Here is a 19,755-nt window from a genome sequence, read left to right as displayed (position 1 = left end):
TGCAGTAAAAGAGCTGCAGTTAGGTGACTTGCATTTAACTCTCTTATTCCTCAGAATTTAAACCCTGCAGAGCTCTTGCACAAGCAGCCGAGAAGCAGGAAAGATTTCAGTGCTGTGATTGTAGACGGTGATTGGCTTTGATGAAAACACATCTATAAAACAAGCCTTAGAATCTGATTTTGTGAATGCCGTGTTTTTCAAAAAGTTGATGTAATCAGAGTAAATGCCCCAAGCACTTTGTTTTTTTTTCTAGAGTTGTTTGTTACAATATTGCATTTCTATAGACATGAGCACTGATCCAACTAATGCAGAAAAATCATACATACATAAGGGGCTGTAGCCTGCCATATTTTGTATGTCTGACGGTCAGTGTTTTTTTTTTTTTTTGGCACATCATCAGAACATTTTAACCAATGACAGTTTGCATGACCACAGAAAAGGACGCATTTTAAAGTCAACGCAAGCATCAGTGATTAGTCTTGATGTGTGCACATACACTAATTTATGTAAAAAGCCACGTCTCTGTTTTCAGAATGCTTCAGTGACAGATAATACTGTGAATAGATCACTTAAGGATTTTTTTATTCCTAGAATTCACATTTCAATTGGCTTTCCTCGCAGGGAAGTGAAGATTGGGCATTTGTGTCAGGGGTTAAAAACCCCGCTCTTTACATACAGATTGTCAACAGAGCATAAAATGATCTCTGTTCCTCTCTGTGGCATGTCAGTGTGCCATTTCCTCTGCATATGGCTCATACGGAGTTATGCATATTTCATGAGGCTTAAAACAGGAATTGCATCCTGCCTGTTTTATTAGCATTTTAATCCCTTTGCAGATTTGCCGCTTGTGCCTCAGTCTGAGGAGCGCGTAGTTTCAATATAGAGACTTCACACGCTTCATCAGCTGCTTTTAAAATATATCTCCTTGTCATTTTGAGAGGTCAAAGCAAAATTACATTGGGGAAAAAAAGACAACTGGTGACACTTCAATGTGCAGGTTTTTTGTCTCATGCATATGTCGTCTGCATAAATATAGTGTTCTGTGTTATGCTAGTGATCCAATGCAGTGTGTTTTCATTGCCAAATGATGTTGATTTGGAATAAACAACAGTCACCTCGTAACGCGGCATTTAGATGTTTTCTCAAAAGTAATGGCTTACTTCAAAGGGGGCTCTGTTGTCAAGTTTGTAAAGCGCTCTTTTTTCAATAATCAGGCAGAAGATGAAAGCTGCTGTATGAATTCAAATTTAATTTGTTCAGTCATCCATTAAAACGGTTTGTCTGTCTCCCCTGCCACCAGTCCATCCTCTCTCTCTCTCCCTCTGTCTCTCTGTCTCTCTCTCACTCTCTCTAGAATCTGTGTGGCAAATTGGAGCTTCAACATTGAATGACAATGAGTAAAGGGGGGAAAAATACATATTGAGGGCACAGTGAACTTAAGCAATTATATTAAAAAGTTATTAACTTTGGAATGAGGGACACAGCTCTCTTTCCCGGCACTGCCTGCAGCCAGAGGCTTCAGAGTTCAGGGAAATGCTCTGAAACGGAGAGGGGAGAAGGGAAGGAGACTGACAGGGGAAGAGACAGACAAGAGAGATTTTAGAGGTGAGGATGAGGGTTTATAACCCCTGAGCGGAGATGACCTCTAAAACTGGGTTTGATAAAAAACTTTGCTGTGTGTGACCCGATGTATGTCTATGTGTGCGTGAACCTGGTCATTTAATCATTAGACTGTTATTGTCTTAGGGAAAGTACTGGCTCATTGCCACTCTTAACGCCTCTGCCTATCCCTAAGTCAGCATCATTGTAGCATTGTGAGCTCAAATTCCAAGGGAGTGAGAATCAAAGTTAATTAAGCTTTTGCTGTGGTTTGCACAAATAATAAGTATGGGCTGACTACTAATTAACCCTAAGAAACTGCTTCCTTTCAGTGCAGTAAGTGATATTTGGAACTATGTCTGCTTTTCATTACACAATTAGCAGTGTTCCACCAAGCATAACTAATAACTCTTCCATATGATAATGGTCTTGTACTCTATGATAAATGGAAGAGAGTATTTGCTTTTATGGCGTGTAAGAATTTTGAAATGCTAACAATGCATTTAAAACATTTTATCATCTGTGTATGTGTTAAAGCACGAGAGCTGAGTGTTTGAAACAATAGCTGTGTAGTATCAGTGTCCTGAATGTCCCCTCATTAGTGGAGGTGTGAATCTCATGCATTTTAACTGTAATGATCATCAGTTTGTGCTAATCATTTATTTAATAATTTAGCAATAGGGCAGGTCATGTCCTTTGCTTGTTATGTATTGGAAACATTTAGTTTCACTGCTTCATATTGAAATAACATTTAAAAAAATGGGGAAAAAATGGTTTATTTAGCTTAGAGACAGACAGAAGAAGACATACAAGCAGCAACAACAACAAACCATCCAAGGGAGGGCACACTAGTAACAGATTCACAGATATTAATTTCAACTAATGTGTCCTTAGTGGTGCACAGTTGGACTTTTAATAAATATGACCTTACAAAGAGTGGTTACACAGTTCTCTCATTGTACAGTGATGTTTCTGTCCCTGAGTCTCTCTGTTGTCAGAACCAGTAAGGCTCTCTTGTTAATGCTTTGCACAAGGTGATCCTACTTTATTGCCAACTGAAGTGTTTCTTGTTTGTTGGGGGTCTTTTTGACAGTCATAGTGCTTGTTGGCTTTTGGGATATTTGGCTTTCTTCTTCATGTCTTCTTTCACAGGTTGTGTTTGCTCAAATCGTTTTAACCACTAGTGATCAGTAGGGCTTAAGAGATAGCAGTGTCAGCTGATCAATCTACCAATTTGGTCCGGTCAGAAATATCTTAACAACTTTTGGATGAATTACCATTAAATTTGTGCCGACATTCATGGTTCTCAGAGGATGAAGCACACTGATTTTGGTGATCCCCTGACTTTTCCTCTAGTGTTGTTTTTGGCTCAAGTTGAAATGCCTCAGCATCTACTAAATGGTTTGTCGTAAATCTCCTTACAGACATTCATGTCCCACTTTTAATGATTTGTAAAAACATTGGTGATCCTTTCACTTTTCATCTGGCACCATCATCAGATCAGATCATCAAATTGAATTTGTCCAGTACTTTGGTTTATGACTTTGGTTTATGACCAAATATCTCAAACTGCCTCCGTGTCAGACTGCTTCCTGTTTCCATCTGTGTAACCCCCTCACTGATTGAACACATCTCGTATTGTATTATTTAATTATGAGGACATTATGAAGACGATTTTGTTCGTTTCACTGTATTTAAGGAAAATCTGGCTCTGAGATAACCCAGCACTAAACATGGAAGTACAGCTTAGATGACAAGGCAGAGATGGATGTGAAATCAAAGAGAAGATGGATAAGAAGATATTTAGTGAGCACAGGGTGAGAATCATCTCTTATCGCCTGTGCATTCTCTTGCTTTGTTCTGAACAATTTTTTCTCCTGCAAAGTTAAATCATCATTTCTTTTTCCTCTACATTTCCTCAACCTTACTGCCCCTCATCTTACCTTAATTTGTTACATTGCTGCTCAGTTTCCCATCTCAGACTTCACAGCCCCTCTCATAAACCATGGATGAAAATCACGTTATGTTCACGTAGTGCAGCACAAAATGAAGAATGAGCATCTGTTTACCCTGGCAACTGCAGTGCATCAGGGTCATTCACTGTTGTCCAAACCCCATTAGCCAGTAGAGCCATGTCAAGCAGGGGTAAAGTCGATAAGCAAGTGCTGGAACAATAGCGCTTCCAGCCAACTGCACTCAATTCTGCAACACTGTAGTTACGATTACTACAAAATAGCAGCTCAACAGCTCTCAGTGGGCTGCCAAGGTACTGTAGAACCTGGTAGAACTGTCTGGAAATCCAGAAGTGCACTGCAGCCAGAGGAGTGTAGAGGTGAGGCCGACATCAGGGGAGAAAGGAAAATAAAGAGGCGAGGTATAAAGTAAAATGAGAGAGCATTTCAGGTAAGAATACGAAAGGTGGGATGAGTTACAGCTGCAGAACAAAGTTTTGCTGATAAAGAGCCACCAGTTGGTCTAGTTAAAATTAAAAAATAATCTCTCATTACAAAGACCTGTTAATCAGAGATTTTTATACACAGGGCCACAAGTCTTCTAATTAGACCTTATTGACAGAGCTAACTCACAGGTGTCAGGGAAGTCCAGTAGCCATGCTCACACCATCCATGTAAGGGTTAAACCAATCAGGAACACATGTGTAGCATATTCACACCAGATGTTCCAGTAAAGGGACTATGACCTCTTGATGCCCCAGCAGTTTGCCTCTTGGAATGTCAGGCACCGAACATGCAGGTGGTCTGAATCCCAAGACCCTTCTCCTTTGAAACGGGAGGATGGCAGTTGCACTGAGAGATCAAAAAAGCCTCTAAGCAACTTAGTTCTGTTACTGCAGCACTGCTCAGGCTATTTTAAGCTGAGAGAGATCATATTAGGTGCCTATGAAGAAAGCCTCAGAGGTCTTAGTTGTGTCATCTTTGTTATATTTCTTGCTACTAACCAATTAAGCCATTTTCCATTTTTCAATTGCTGAACAAAGAGTAAAACTTTGTTGTTTTATATGGTAACTATTTTTAAGCTAAAGAATGAAAATGTTATTACATTTGCTTAATTCTCATTAGGCCAGTTAACACCAGTTATTTTCATGATTCTTAGTCTTCAGAACTCCAAGAAAAACTTTACCGTATGAAAATCAAGGTGCAGACATTCAAAATTTGTCTTAAGATGTATAAACTATTAAAGTTGACTTCTTTAAGTGTTATCATTGCATGGTAATGAGGTTGTCAGCAGGGACTGTTTTCTGTGCTCTGATACAAGTCAACATGCTAACATTGGCAAATTACCACTAAATATAAAGTACATTAGATTTTGTGGCAGTTCATTTAACAGTTAAGACATTTCAGCAAAAGCCAAAAATGTCAACATGCTGGTGGCGTGACAGGTAGATAGGGTAGAAGATATAGTGTGGCATATATGTTTGGCTTTCCAAAATAGAATTAAGATAACAGGGTATATATTTGATATGTATATAGAATTTGTACATATATTTGGATAGGCTAAAATAGGTAAAAAACAGTCTTAACTGTTAGGTATTATCTGATGGACTTTAGCACCATTGGCAAACTGTAGCGCCTGAGAAAAACATGAGTGAATGAACTCATCACACATGTTTTTAGTCTGAAGCCCATCCACTCCAATCTCCTTTTCTCCCATTGCCACACTTCAAAGACACCTCTGGGGAGAAGCTTCAAAACGTACATTACCAGCTTTCTCAGGACTGCCACAGAGTCCCAAACCAGCCAAGAAACAGACAGAAAGTTTCTCTCCAGGTATTTGTTTTAAAGTTGGTTCACAGGTAAGAGATTCCTCATGTCATTTGTTCTCCCTTTACCTGGCCTCACTTTTATCTTCCACCCACTGTTGCACTTCCCGTTTGCTTTTCCTCTGTTTGTGTTATCCCTTTTCACTTTCTTCTCCCACTCTTCATCCTGTCTTTACCTTTGCAGTGGGCTCAAAAAGAGGAACTTAAATCATATCAGGGATGGGAGCTCTGCCAAGTGCCATCCATTATACTGTAGTAGTGCTGCACTGTTGTCTATTTTTTTAATGTTTTTTTTTTTTTTTTCATATTTTGGCTTTTGTCTCCATTAATCCCCTTCTTTCTTCACCTCTGTTTTTGACATTAACTCAGTTTCCTACAGCGCGCTCATTATGTTTCCATTACATCTGCTCTCTTCCCTGCCATCACCACCAACACCATCACCCCTCTCTCCTTTCCTTGATCCACAAACTCACCATTCCAACTTTTTCTTTTCTTCACTCAGTCAACTTTTGCTGTCTTACACAGCCTTGCTTCTGTGGTCTCTCTTCATTAAAGCCCTGTTCCTCTCGTTCCTACTTCCTATCTGCTTCCTTGTGTCTCCAAGAGTGGCAGCAGCCGACACACCGTCCCCCTCTGGTTCTCCTCCAATTTTTTGAAGTGGGTGACATCAGAAGGTGTTTTCTAACATCGCTCTCACCCTGTTGATCCTTTCTTCTTCCCGACCTTTTTTCTCTTTTCCAGGAATGGGTGACAGCCACTGAACTGCTCATCTCTTTGGACAGGCTTAACACCTTTGGAGACGAGTTCTTCAAGGATGCTAAAGTGTTGCGCTCGTACTTCTATGCCATCTCTGATTTCTCTGTGGGCGGCAGGTAAGAGACACCTAAAAATGTGCCTTTTAGGGCAATGTCAGCCCGCACAGCCAACAAAATGTTGAAAAATGAGTCACTTTAGAGGTTAACCTTGAAATTTGTCCCATCGAACTGTGGTTGAGCCAAAACGTAAAAAGCTCACTTTTTGTTAGATTTAAACACTACGTTAATGTTTGTGAAACATCATGGTTTCCAGTAAAGAAAATCACTTTCCCATCTAGTGTTTCAAGTTAGCATGGCTTTTCCAGTCATTAAACAGTACCACAATATTTTCCAGATATTGCGGATACTGTATGTTCAAAATAAAATGCCCTTGTTATGTTGATAAAAACATTTTTGGAATGAATTAACTTCCCTTCAAAACACATTTAATAGTGTAAATTTGCTGTTTAAAAGCTGTATATAATCTTTAAAAGGGCAGCTGTTTGCAAAACTGCTAGGAAAAAAAAAAACCCCAAAACACCTTGCCGTCTGTCAGGTTGCCATCAGATAGGGTAAACCAAGATAGCCCTCCGTCCTCCTTCCACTTCTTTTGGCTTATAACTCAAAGTAATGAGAGAGGACGTGGTGCCAAGGACCACACTGCACCTTGGTGCTGCAGATAGAAGTGGACAATTAAGTAGCTGAGATGAAGCCTTCAGAAAGAATATAAACTTGATCTGACACCTGTCATAAACACTCAGGATCACTGCGGCAGCATGACAAATTATCCATCAATGTTGCAACACCTGGGGGAAAGACCCACATGACAACATGTTAGCTTTGTACCAGTGCTTTCTGTACACATGCCTTTACACCTCAGTGCTACACCTCAGCAATTCGACCCATCCTATTCACAGGTGAAAGACTCCTTGTGGTTATAGAATATCATTGCAACCATAACACAAGGTGGAGTTCTGTGAAAAGAAAATGTGCTAGAATTGTGGTGGCAACGCTTCACATATGGAACATGCTGTTTATGCATCTTTTTATTTTGGTGTAACATGAGAACTCAACATATTTTTTTTACTGCACACATGTTGCCGGAACAGCTCAAGTCAACCCCTTCATAACATATTTGGTCAGAATTATCACTAAGCAGCTCCAGTCTACTCCAGCAGAGAGATCTGATATGTGGATTCAGAGCCACTAGGTTGTTGTCGCCTCGATGACAACAGAAATAACTGGGTCTGAGCCTCAGGCGAGCTTACGTCTAGAGCCGGGACAGCTGGCTAAATTTGACAGAGCCTGCCACTCAGCGTCCCTGTCCCCTATCACAGCCACTTGACAGAGCCAGCAACACTGCCAGGAGACAGTACACACACTCTGTGTGGCATAGCAGCCACTGTGCTTCATAGGAAATGAAAGGCTTTCCACACACAGAGGGAAAGCTGATTAGCAGATATTAAAAAAATTTGTTGTGAAATTTGACTTTGATGCATGAATAATGACTTATCTGCTTTTGTTTTTGAAAGTTTTTAAACACACAAATTTGGAAATGATGTGCATACACAAGAACATATTTATGTAAGCAAATATGGGCATGTGTAGGTTGAATATACATGCATATATTAACACTCATAGAGATACTGTTCTGTTATTGCTGTTATAGTCTGTGACAGTGTGAGCGTATTAGCACTGACTGCACAGATGAATAGTGCAGTTGTTGAAGGGGAATGAAAACCCCACCTCATCTCAGGCTGTGTTTATGCCTTGAAAGATAATAGGAAGTGACAACTCCTTACGGTAGAAATACGTTTTCACTTTACCCTCTCTTCTGACTTCTAATCCATTCACTGTGTGCACAAGTATGTCTGCAGTCAGCGAGGAGGAACGGAGAGAGGGAGTGTGTATGGAAAAACTTGTGCTTGCAACCTTTACAGAACTATCTGTCTACGTTTCCCTTAGATGTAAGTGTAACGGTCACGCCAGCGAGTGTGTTGAGGGGCAACATGGTGGCCTGGTCTGTTCCTGCCAACATCACACAGTGGGAGTTGACTGCCAGAGATGTCACCCCTTTTACCAGGACAGACCCTGGGCCAGGGCCACTGGGGACTCCGCCAACGAATGTCTGAGTGAGTAGCCTACTTCTGGGCCAGTGTCACAAACCCATCAGGTACAGACCTCTGCCAAATCAGTCAGACGGTGTTGAATTCAAGTGGCGCGATCAGGCTGTCAAAGGTCCCAAAAAAATCCATCAGTGCACCACCTTTCTTCAGTCTCCAGTATATCTTTAAATTTTGATTTCCTCATGTGAAGCTTTTGCATTTGCTGCTTGAGTGAGTAGATACTACACTGCATCACTTTGGATAAAGAGATTACAGTCTGACAATGAGTATAGCAGTCGAGTGTTTATATAAACTAAACTTTATTAATTCTCATCATGTTGTAAATTGAATGGCATTTTCTTATGTTGAACACATCTTCCCACAACATTTACCTGTTTGTCTGCCAACACATCTCAGTTATCACTTTTTAAACAAAAACAAACAACAGTGAAATTAATTTTTTGGCTGCATTGCAGCACATAATAATTTAAATACGACTGCATTGTAAAGTCTATAAATATGCTCACACGTATTGATAATAACTGCTTCCTGGAAGATGTGGGTACACATATGTTTGTATGAATTGCCATGAGCGTTATCAGGTTTGGCTCATCACACTGTGTACTTTTACTGAATACTGTCGAGGGTGAATTGTTATTGGCTGAGGGATAAAAACCATAAAGGAGAGTGGCTCGCAAATTGTTTTTGTTTTGTGGTCTGAATTCTATTAAGCAGCAAGCTTGTTTTAATTACTCTTACTCTTGGTTCCAAGCAGATGGTGTCTTAAATAGACTGCACCCAACTTAATCAATGCAGTATATTAATAAATAAATGTATGCCGTATAAAGGAGACGCAGAATGTTGACGCGTATGAAGGAATGCACAGTTTAATTGCATATCTCTATCTGGCACAAAACTCATTTTGCCTCGAGTTTACCACATCAACCTTTTATATTTCCGTGTCAGGCACTGGAACAGTCATCATAATACTTTCTCTGTGTTTGGGCAGAACATTTTGACAAAGATGAGATTTTATTTGCTGATGATTACAATAAGCAAATCTGCATCAGGGAAATAAAATACATTAAATACCTCAAGTAGAAAAATATAAACTAAATGAGATCCTTGTATGTGTGTAAATGTGTAGAACTTATCAACGGCAGAAATGAAGCTGTTGTTGTTTAAAATGTGTTGAGACTGTTTTTGCTGCATGTAATTTTAGACTGCACTGAAATAAGATGAAATGGACAAGGTGTATTTTCAGAGGAATATATAAAGTAGGCCTTATCGAATAAAAGGAACATGATCTCTGGCTTTGCAGGAACTCGGAGAACAAGTTTTTATGTTTAGCACATGCATTAATTTGCTGAACTTCAATACATTTGATATGTGTTTTGTTTTTAGTGACATTGTATACTGCATCACCTGATGCACCTGATTCGTTCTCGACCTGGAAAAGTCTAGTTCCCTCTGTAAATTAAGTGGTGAAAACACATTTATACCAATTCTGATGTCTTATCATCTTTACGTATCTTCCAACACCATTCTACCGTGGAATATTTAAAAAGACTAAATTAGAATAAATCAAAGAAATGCACTGAAACACAAAACACACACCTCTTTCACACCAGCCTTTTTTCACCACGTGGCTAAACTTTCCAGTCGTGCCGTGATTCGCTGTGGAAATTTTCTGTCGTAGCAATTAATATGTATTTATTTAGTCGCTGTGATTAACTTGATATGATTCTTTAAGTGTGAACATTAGCAACAAGGTAACACCTCGTGCTGTGTTTTTGTCATTCTCAGCCCTCCTACTAATCTCAAAGCTCAAAAGGTGTGAGATTAGTATTTGTGTAACAGGTATCTAGTGTTTAGAGTGTTTCTTTTGTAGCATGACCTTTTTTATTATATAAAGATGTGAAAAAACATTATTATTAACGCAGCTCTAAAGGAAAAAATTAAGAAGTGCAGTATTGCTAGTGCCATGTTATTTACATAATGGACATGGTCGGCATTCGGAGACCTGAAACACTTCCATATTGACGTGATTGTACTCGAGCACAAGTACAGCAGCAACAGTTGACAACACAGCAACAGAACCTGACAGAGATATTATAGTTATGTATATGGCACAAATAAGAGGCTGCACCTAATCTGCAAACACTTTGCAGCATCGTCTCCAATTATTGAGGCACAAAAGAGACATTTTGAAAGGTGCTGGTGAGACAAAACACGTGCAGTGCAATTACGTCGGCTATTCATGATGACTGCTGTCACTGCTGATAGAAGCCGACAATTTCCAACAAATCTGGCAAAAATGTCGTGTCCCTTTCAAGCAAATAATTCTTTAGCAGGGAGGATAAACTATAAGAGACTCATGACCTTTGAAGGGATAGAAAACCACAAAGCCCAACAACAAGAAAATAATTAAGATAAAACCTGAACTTTACAATATAAAAATAAAGTGATATACAGTTAATAAACTACTTATTTTCTGCGTTGGTGTCTTTCTGCCTCTTTAACCCTCTAAATCCTTTTTATCATGCTTCTCTGGCACTGCACGCAGTAAATCTACTGTGAGGATTTGAAACTTGCTACTTAAATTTGTAGTTTTCTCTTTCACATAATTAACTGGCAGAATCGTATTACATACATTCACCCGGGAAAATCCAATTGCAGAACAGTGTTTGTAAAATGGGTTTTTATCTCAGATATTTATAACTGTATGCAACTGATATGACTCAAGCATCAATTTCTCAAAGGTTCTGCATTTCAGGACAATAGAATAGAATAGTGTAGTGTTAGGTGAATGATAATCTACATCAACCAGAATGCCTGAAATAGCAGTGAACAAGCACAGTAATTCAAACATATTCAGGCAAACCCACAGGTGACCCTTGACCCTTGATGTGTGTCAGTATGGCTTAATGTTTTGGTCAGTTAGGAAAATTTAACATAGTTCTCCCATATGAAATGACTTTATATCAACCTGCAGAATGGTTCCATCGCATTCTTTTACCAAATACCACCTGACAGCAGCATTTTTAAACATTTTCTACCATTAATGTGTAATCTTGGGCAGACTATTTTGTGATAAGCAATAAAAAAAAAAAACCCTCTTAACCACCATGTCCTATTACATATCCTGGCCATTAGAAAAACAGTTGCATGTTAATTGCCATTATTGTAATTTCAGAACTGTTTATTAGGCAGACTACTTCAGATTTAGAATTTCTTTCAAAGAACAAAAAGGAGAGAGGTAGTAACAATCACTTGTGATTATTGCGGCCATCTTTTCTGTTATTGTGTAAATAGTAGTAGCGGGTGGTGAATGGAAGGTTTAGGGGCCTTTTATGTGAGTTTACGTGAATGTTTCAGTGTCTGAGTGGTTTTATTAGTAACTTCACTATAAGTCAAGGTTGTTTGTCTAAACTTGATATTGGATTGCTGATTTTTTTGCCTGCTGTTTGCTTGGTGGTCTTAAAATTGATGTTGAGAAATATGCAAAGGGTTGTGTAACAGTTTGCCATTTGTGTGTGTGAATGTCTGTGTGTGTTAATGTATGTGTAATGGGATGTCATTCTCATCAAGATTCTCCACCTCTGAGACTGGAATCAGTTTTAGCGCGTGAAGGTTGCCGCAGGTCTTCACGGTTTTTGTTGTTTGTTTGATGTTGTCATCAGCTTAGCCTGAGGCTACTCCAGTAGGTAGACACTTTAAATCCTGTCTTGCCACTGATTTAATGTTGAAGGATGCAGTTGTACCTTGGAGACTGTGATCATTTTCTTGAATATCAATACAACACTTCATAACACTGTAGATAAATCAGATACACATCATCTAAGCCTCCTGGTAGTACTCCGACTATGAAATACGATAGAAATAGAAGTAGATTTAAGCCTGAACTCTGTTTAATTTCCTCTTGTATTTTTTGTTGTTGTTACTTGTCCCCTTGTATTTTATTTTTGTAATGCCTCTGTGGCTGGAGGCAACTTTTTTTTTTTTGCCATAACTCAAGAATTCATACACTAATTATGACAAAATTACACACAAATGTCTAATAGGATAAAGTGATGACGTGGTGATATATTACATCCAAAAGGTTAAAGGTCAGCTCATCCTACACAAAGTTAACTCTTCAAGGAATAACCAAGATACAGTTTTTATTAAGTGGTGCTTATCAGCCGCAGGGGATGTTTGGAATTTGTTTTTGTTTTTTTCCTTTAGGGAAATGTGAGGATTACAGCATGATGCATTTTTGCTCCAAAGTAATCAATCTGGAGCACTGACAGCTGTCACCAAGTCATACAGTGAAACTCTAAACTCAGTCGAACTGATCACCTAAGCACTGATCACAAAGCCTGACAGATATTTCCAATATCAGCCACAGTAACAGTAGAAGAATGGGCTGTCTTACCTTAAAACAGGCTGTGTTCCAGATCATTCATCACCTTATTGCTCTGACAAGACTGCTAATTGCTAAAGGTAATTTTTCACTCTGAAGAACATGAAGGTGTTTGGATATCGAACGTTTCCCACTTGTTACTTTTGTGGTTTGTGACATTTATTGGCGTAAACATCTCATGTTGTTCTCCTCGTACTCTTTTTCTGTTCTCAGCATGTACTTACATGATGATGAGGCTCAGAAAACCATACATTTTGATGCACAGATAGTTGTGGAATATATGGTAGTGTTGACTCATTTTTATTTTTCAGTTGTTAATTTGTCAATTGTTGTACAAATTTTGGAAGTTTGATATTTGAATGAAATGAGTGTACAGAATATGTACTATACTGATCATCTGTTACCACATTGCATTTCCCCTGTAGTATGAGCAGAGCAGAGTGAAATAAATCTAAAATCTGCTTTTTCCCTCCCAAAATGCCCAAAATGCAAATTGACACCTGTCAACATCCTTCCACTTCATTTCCTGCCGAGTCCTTTCTGCCTCAACTATCACATGTTTGAGTCCACGTGATCCGCATTACAATTTCTCTCCGTGCAGTGGAGTCTGGTCTGTGTGAACTCAGCTACCTGCATTCCACAAGAAGTCAGGCACGCTGTGGGGGGACAAGGACTTTATTTATTGAGTATAATCACAGTTACATTTAAATGGTAAATGGGCTGCACCTATACATTAGCAGAGAAAGAGCTTTGCAGTTTGCCTTTCATTAACACACCCACCTAAGGAACCACCAGTGATTAATGGACAATTCACTGTACATACTGTTCCACAGTTGCGGTATTATATTTATTTAGGTGGACATTTGACATATATTTTTGGTACTTTAGAAAGCTAATTGGGATTTGGAACAGTCTATAACATACAGCTGCAACTGCAGGGAAGTGTGTTTAGTAGAGGCATGTGTGAAAGTGGAAAGAAGTAGAAAAATCATATCATGTATGTTCTTTAAAGTCCTACATTATACACTACAAAAGCTCATACTGTGAATGGCTTTACTTCATCTATGCAGATCATTTCAAAACATATAATCATTCTGACTTTAAATGATGAGCTGGATGAATGTCTTGCTAAGCATTCATTAAATGCATCGACTTAAGCTAATTAAGAAACTGTGTCATCTTATTGGCACACTTCCTCTCATGCTTTATGTTTGAATTAAAATGCTCCATGTAGACTTCTTTCTTCCAGTTTGATCATTGTTACATGAGAGAAGGTTGTCTCCTTTTGCACTCGTGTTGAAGATGATTTCTCTGAAGTCACTTTGAGCGGCAAGATGTTATGTCCTTGTCACACTGGTGTGGCTACAAACTACACCAAAAGCTGTTTTGATGATGTAAACATACGAGTAAGTGACCCTGATAGTCCCACAAACCCATACAGTGACAGTAACTGTATATATAAACATGTAGTGCTTGTGACTATGACATAAGTGTTGCCAACCGTTTTCTCTTTGCTGTTATATAGCTATAAAAAAAATACAGATTCATGACATGCCTCAGTTCTGTACATATCACTGTAGACTCTGTCTTACCTTCTTATCCTTTGGCATGAATGGAGTTTTTATTTCATGAACCCTCCTCTGGTGTTGTAAACAACCTCGATGGACAACTGAACCAATCTTGTTTGCAAGTGCTGCTTTTTTTTTTTTTCGCGAAACCAAAAATCACATTTCAACCTAAATGGCTGAATGATGTGTGAAGTAAGTAGAGGTCTGATTTGTCTGTAACACTATACTAAAGGTTGCACAGATATATATGCAGCATGGTCGCTCATAGAATGTGTTTTTATTTTTTTTTCCCACTGCTGATGTTCTACTCTCTCGGCTAGTCCGGCATCTCATTCGTCCGGCAAATTAGATGTAAAAATGAGAAATCATTGTGCCTGCAGGGGTTGTGCTTCCTGTCTGCAATGTGTTCTGCAACAGTGCTAAGAAACTATTCATATAAAGTGCGAATGGTGGACTGCATCACCTCAGGGATGCAGTGGCAACCCCCTTTTGCCCTTGCAAAACCATGCCTTGCTGCTGAAAGACGACTGATGTAGAGTTCAGTGAATTTGTTGGCATAATCCAGAAGAACTTGATGTAGCTTAATTTTTCGCTGATGGTTTTTTTTCTTTCATTCTAACTGGTTTCATTGATTCATATTTTGTTGTTATATTTGTTATTATTTCATCTAATTTGCACATCATGCTCTTTTCTTGGATGACATTGTCATACAAGAAAGAATGTAGTTCAGGAAGTACTTGCATCACAGTAGTTAATTTCCTTTTTTTTTCTTCCATAGCAGACTGTCTGTGATCAAACATCTTATAACACTCAGATTGATGCTGACAAGAGTTAACCACCACCATTTTGTTTATCAGAAGGATGATACCACAAACAAGTTTGAAAACCACCTTGATATCACAGCACTGAATCGACTTATTACTGCATATGACTTTATTTACCTTTGTTTCTAACGATTTTGCATAGTATTCCTATACCATACAATGCAGCCAGAAAGATTATTCTGAGTTGTAAGGCTATTAAAAGCACTGGAGATAAAGAAGAACATGGCTTTCACTGTGTGTCCAGGCTAATCTCTATAATGCAAAGCCTCAAGGAGCAGTGTGAGGGCAGTGTCCACGCCTAAATGGGCATGATATGCAAATGAAAAAGTCCTCGGAAGCCCTCAGCAGGAGTCTGAAGTGCTGCAGGATCAGCCTCTCAAGAGAGGTTAGTGCCACTGGCTCATAGTCCATCCCTTTTCCTGCCGCAGATTTTTTTTGTTTTCTGTTTTGGAGACATCCACTTGTTCAGGAACTGTAGCGAAGGTTCATTTAAAGATGGGGTCTGATCTTGGCCTTTAATTTCTTGACTTACTGTACTGACCACTGTTACCAAATAAACCACTTGTATGACACAGGATAATGAATTCGTGGCTGCTCATACCAGACTGCTGTGACAGGTTATCATCATTAACACAAACTGTTTCTCCTAGAAATTACATTTCTAACACTAATATATTTTTTTTTTGCCAAACACTGTATGAGAGAAATGTGATTTGCTGCCTGCATTCTGTTCTGTGGCAGCCTCATATTGACAGGAGGAAGTGCCTCCTGGTACTGCACGGAGGTTATACGGATGTGGTTGGAGTGGAGGAGGCGTACAAGGTTCAGGACTTTGATATTGGAGACCATCCTGAGTTCGGGATGTGGTTATAGGCAACAAAAGCACTTTGGTTAAGGTTGGAGAAATATTCCAGTTTCAGGTTAAATATTGATGAAGTAAACAAATCCTGTCTTGTGCTTCAGGTCACTTTTGCTTTTTTCAATATTTAATAAAGACCATAATATTTTCCTAACCTTAACCAAGTGCTGTGAGAGCCTCTAACCATAAAACCAAAAAACAAAACCAAAAAACATAAAATAATTAAAGCTGCAAGCAGCGATGACGGGCCCTCGCACCCCTTGCGACCCACCGGAGTCGCAGCCGGCGCAGCCAAGAGTACCAGAGTCCCCCTATGTCCTCTCCTCTTCTACCCAGTACACGTCATAGTACAAACAGGTTGTTTCCTGTTACCAGCAGGGGGCGCCACGAGTAAGGCGGGGATTTGACATATGGAGGCGTTCAGGGCAGAGCCCTGATCATGCTCATAAAGTTTGAAGATGTTTGGATAAAGTATGTGGACGTGAGAGCCATTCAAAATGTCATGGCAAATTCACCAAACGCCATCGAACTTTGGCGAGCCACAGAGGCCACGCCCTTTAACTTGGAGAAAATTCTGTTATAACTTTTGATCATCATGGTCTTGAGGTGAGGTCCACCAGATATGAAGTTGATCGGGTGAAATCCCTAGCACGAGTTCATCCGCATACCAATGGTGGAAAGCACTCAAATTTGGCAGCCAAAAACAAAATGGCCGACTTCCTGCTGGGTTGAGGTCATGGTGTCAAGAGACTTTTTTGTGCGTCCCGAAGTGTTCTTTATGTGTACTGATTTTCATCTTTGTATTCCAAAAAAACCCATATGGAGAGGGGTATTTTAAATCTTCAAGGGGGCGCCGTTGAGCCATTTTGCCCCGCCCAATTACAAAAACCCCATCAGAGTCTAGGACCAGCCCCCAAGAACGTGTGTATGAATTTTTAGGATCATAGGAGGTGGTTAAGGTCATTACAAATCCAAACGTAATTTCACGGCGAGGGATCGTCAGTTGCCGCGCCGCCACACAGATGCCATTGCACCCAGCTTCACGGCCTTTATAATGTAGCTTCACCAAGTAGTTGGGAAGGTTGTAGAGCAGAAACCAAGCCGATGGTGTCAACTATTAAGGAGCAGTACACGTCATAGTACAAACAGGTTATTTCCTGTTACCAGCAGGGGGCGCCACGAGTAAGGCGGGGGTTTGACATATGGAGCCGTTCAGGGCAGAGCCCTCATCATGCTCATAAAGTTTGAAGATGTTTGGATAAAGTATGTGGACGTGAGAGCCATTCAAAATGTCATGGCAAATTCACCAAACGCCACCGAACTTTGGCGAGCCACAGAGGCCACGCCCTTTAACTTAGAGAAAAGTCTGTTATAACTTTTGATCATCATGGTCTTGAGGTGAGGTCCACCAGATATGAAGTTGATCGGGTGAAATCCCTAGCACGAGTTCATCCGCATACCAATGGTGGAAAGCACTCAAATTTGGCCGCCAAAAACAAAATGGCTGACTTCCTGCTAGGTTGAGGTCATGGTGTCAAGAGACTTTTTTGTGCGTCCTGAAGTGTTCTTTATGTGTACTGATTTTCATCTTCGTATTCCAAAAAAACCCATATGGAGAGGGGTATTTTAAATGTTCAAGGGGGCGCCGTTGAGCCATTTTGCCCCGCCCAATTACAAAAACCCCATCAGAGTCTAGGACCAGCCCCCAAGAACGTGTGTATGAATTTTTATGATCATAGGAGGTCGTTAAGGGCATTACAAATCCAAACGTAATTTCACGGCGAGGGATCGTCAGTTGCCGCACCGCCACACAGATGCCATTGCACCCAGCTTCACGGCCTTTATAATGTAGCTTCACCAAGTAGTTGGGAAGGTTGTAGAGCAGAAACCAAGCCGATGGTGTCAACTATTAAGGAGCAGTACACTTCAGAGTAAAAATAGGTCATTTCCTGTTACCAGCAGGGGACGCCACGAGTAAGGCGGGAGTTTGACATATGGAGGCGTTCAGGGCAGAGCCCTCATCATGCTCATAAAGTTTGAAGATGTTTGGATAAAGTATGTGGACGTGAGAGCCATTCAAAATGTCATGGCAAATTCACCAAACGCCACCAAACTTTGGCGGGCCACAGAGGCCACGCCCTTTAACTTAGAGAAAACTCTGTGATAACTTTTGATCATCATGGTCTTGAGGTGAGGTCCACCAAATATGAAGTGGATCGGGTGAAATCCCTAGCACGAGTTCGTCCGCATACCAATGGTGTAATTCGCCAAAATCGCCAACTTCCGACCACAATGGCGGACTTCCTGTTGGGTTGAGGTCATGGTGTCAAGAGACTTTTTGGTGTGTCTCGGTATGATCAACATGTGTACCAATTTTCATGCACCTATGACAAACTAAGCCCAATGGGAGGGGGGTTTTGAAAATTTCAAGGGGGCGCTGCAGAGCCATTTTGCCCCCCCCATTTACAAGGACCACAAAATATCAAATTTTTCACCAGACCTGATGAGTGTGCAAAATTTCAGGCGTTTTAGAGCATGGGAAGGGGTTGAAAAATGCAGTTGTTTGGGAGGAATAATAATAATAATAATAATAATAATAATAATAATAATAATAATAATAATAATAATAATAATAAACATTACAAAAACAATAGGGCCTTCGCACCACTCGGTGCTCGGGCCCTAATTAGTGTAAAGATACACCAATTAGCCACCAGATTAAAACCAATTACGAGTTTTAATGGTGTTTCTTTTTCACCTTAGCATACAGGACAACTACAAACATGTCCCTGTGTCTTCTTTGTAATTAAGAAACATAGAATTTATGGTTGAGAAGGCTGCAGTTCGCCACCAATACAGCCTTTAGTGTTATATTCTAAAATATTCCTACTGCAGTCCTGTAGATTTCTACCCTGAAGGTCATCCAAAAATGGATGAGGCATAGTGTTTGAGGATGTGTCTCCATCAATCACAGGAAAGAGTCCTTTGTGTGCTGTTGTACTGAGTGTGGACTGAGTCTGCCTCCTTACTTATATGGAGCTTCCACAGTGGCAGTGACGCACAGGCTGTGTGGTCCCCAGGGCAGGATTGAGGAAAGCAACATGTGGAAGAGATGATTGTGGGTGGGCAGACCTATAAATGTGGTCAAGATGGCCAAACAGGGGCCATGGAAAGCTGTGTAGTGGTCTTTGTGTTAAACCCGTTGAAAAACAGCTTTAAGTGATTTTCTCTGTCTCACATCCTGTTACTGTATGTGTGCACTGCTTGTGGCAGTCTTCGTCCCACGTAGATGCACCACCTTGAAACTGTTCTGCTACACTTAATATTCACCCCTTTACCTAAATGGAGAACAAGCTGCAACACTGTAACGTGCTTATGATAATGTGTTTAATGGTTTGATGTCTTTTCATTCAAGAAAGGAGGTTGACATCCAAAATGGCATCAACATCAAAGGCTGCTAATGTACATTACAACATTTAAGAAATACACATACAGGTACATATTAAAAATACATATAAAGAATAGTTGGGATTGATCTGTTTATAGTGAAGACATCCGAATGAAATAACTAAATAGAAATAGCAAAAGGAAAAGCTTAATAAAACATCGGGTACTGAAACAGGGGCAGCAACTAATTAAAACATTAGCAAATATATCAGAAAACCAGACTTTCCCCCGAAGCTCATTTCAGGATGATAAACCATAATTAAGCAAACTCATTTTTTTCCCCACTTCAGTTCACACACACGCACATTTTGACGCAACTTGTTGAGAGACCTGAAGTTACACAAGTAAAACATAATTTTGAGATATCGGTTAGCTT

The 19,755-nt window shown here is 39.9% G+C and overlaps 1 protein-coding gene across 2 annotated transcripts in view; it reads left to right on the top strand.

Moving 5' to 3' along the window:
- lamc3 (laminin, gamma 3) overlaps positions 1 to 19,755 on the top strand; it is a 121,438-nt gene that overhangs the window by 15,868 nt on the left and 85,815 nt on the right. For both annotated transcript variants that reach the window (XM_041059177.1, XM_041059176.1), the window contains exons 3-4: positions 6,119 to 6,249; positions 8,137 to 8,303. In XM_041059177.1, the coding sequence (XP_040915111.1) occupies positions 6,119 to 6,249; positions 8,137 to 8,303 (298 nt within the window). The remainder of the gene's footprint in view (positions 1 to 6,118; positions 6,250 to 8,136; positions 8,304 to 19,755) is intronic.

The sequence above is a fragment of the Toxotes jaculatrix genome, chromosome 16 (genome assembly GCF_017976425.1).
Source record: "Toxotes jaculatrix isolate fToxJac2 chromosome 16, fToxJac2.pri, whole genome shotgun sequence".
Lineage (NCBI taxonomy): Eukaryota > Metazoa > Chordata > Actinopteri > Toxotidae > Toxotes > Toxotes jaculatrix.
The sequence above is the reverse complement of the archived record's forward strand: the minus strand, read 5'-3'. Positions and strand labels throughout refer to the sequence as shown.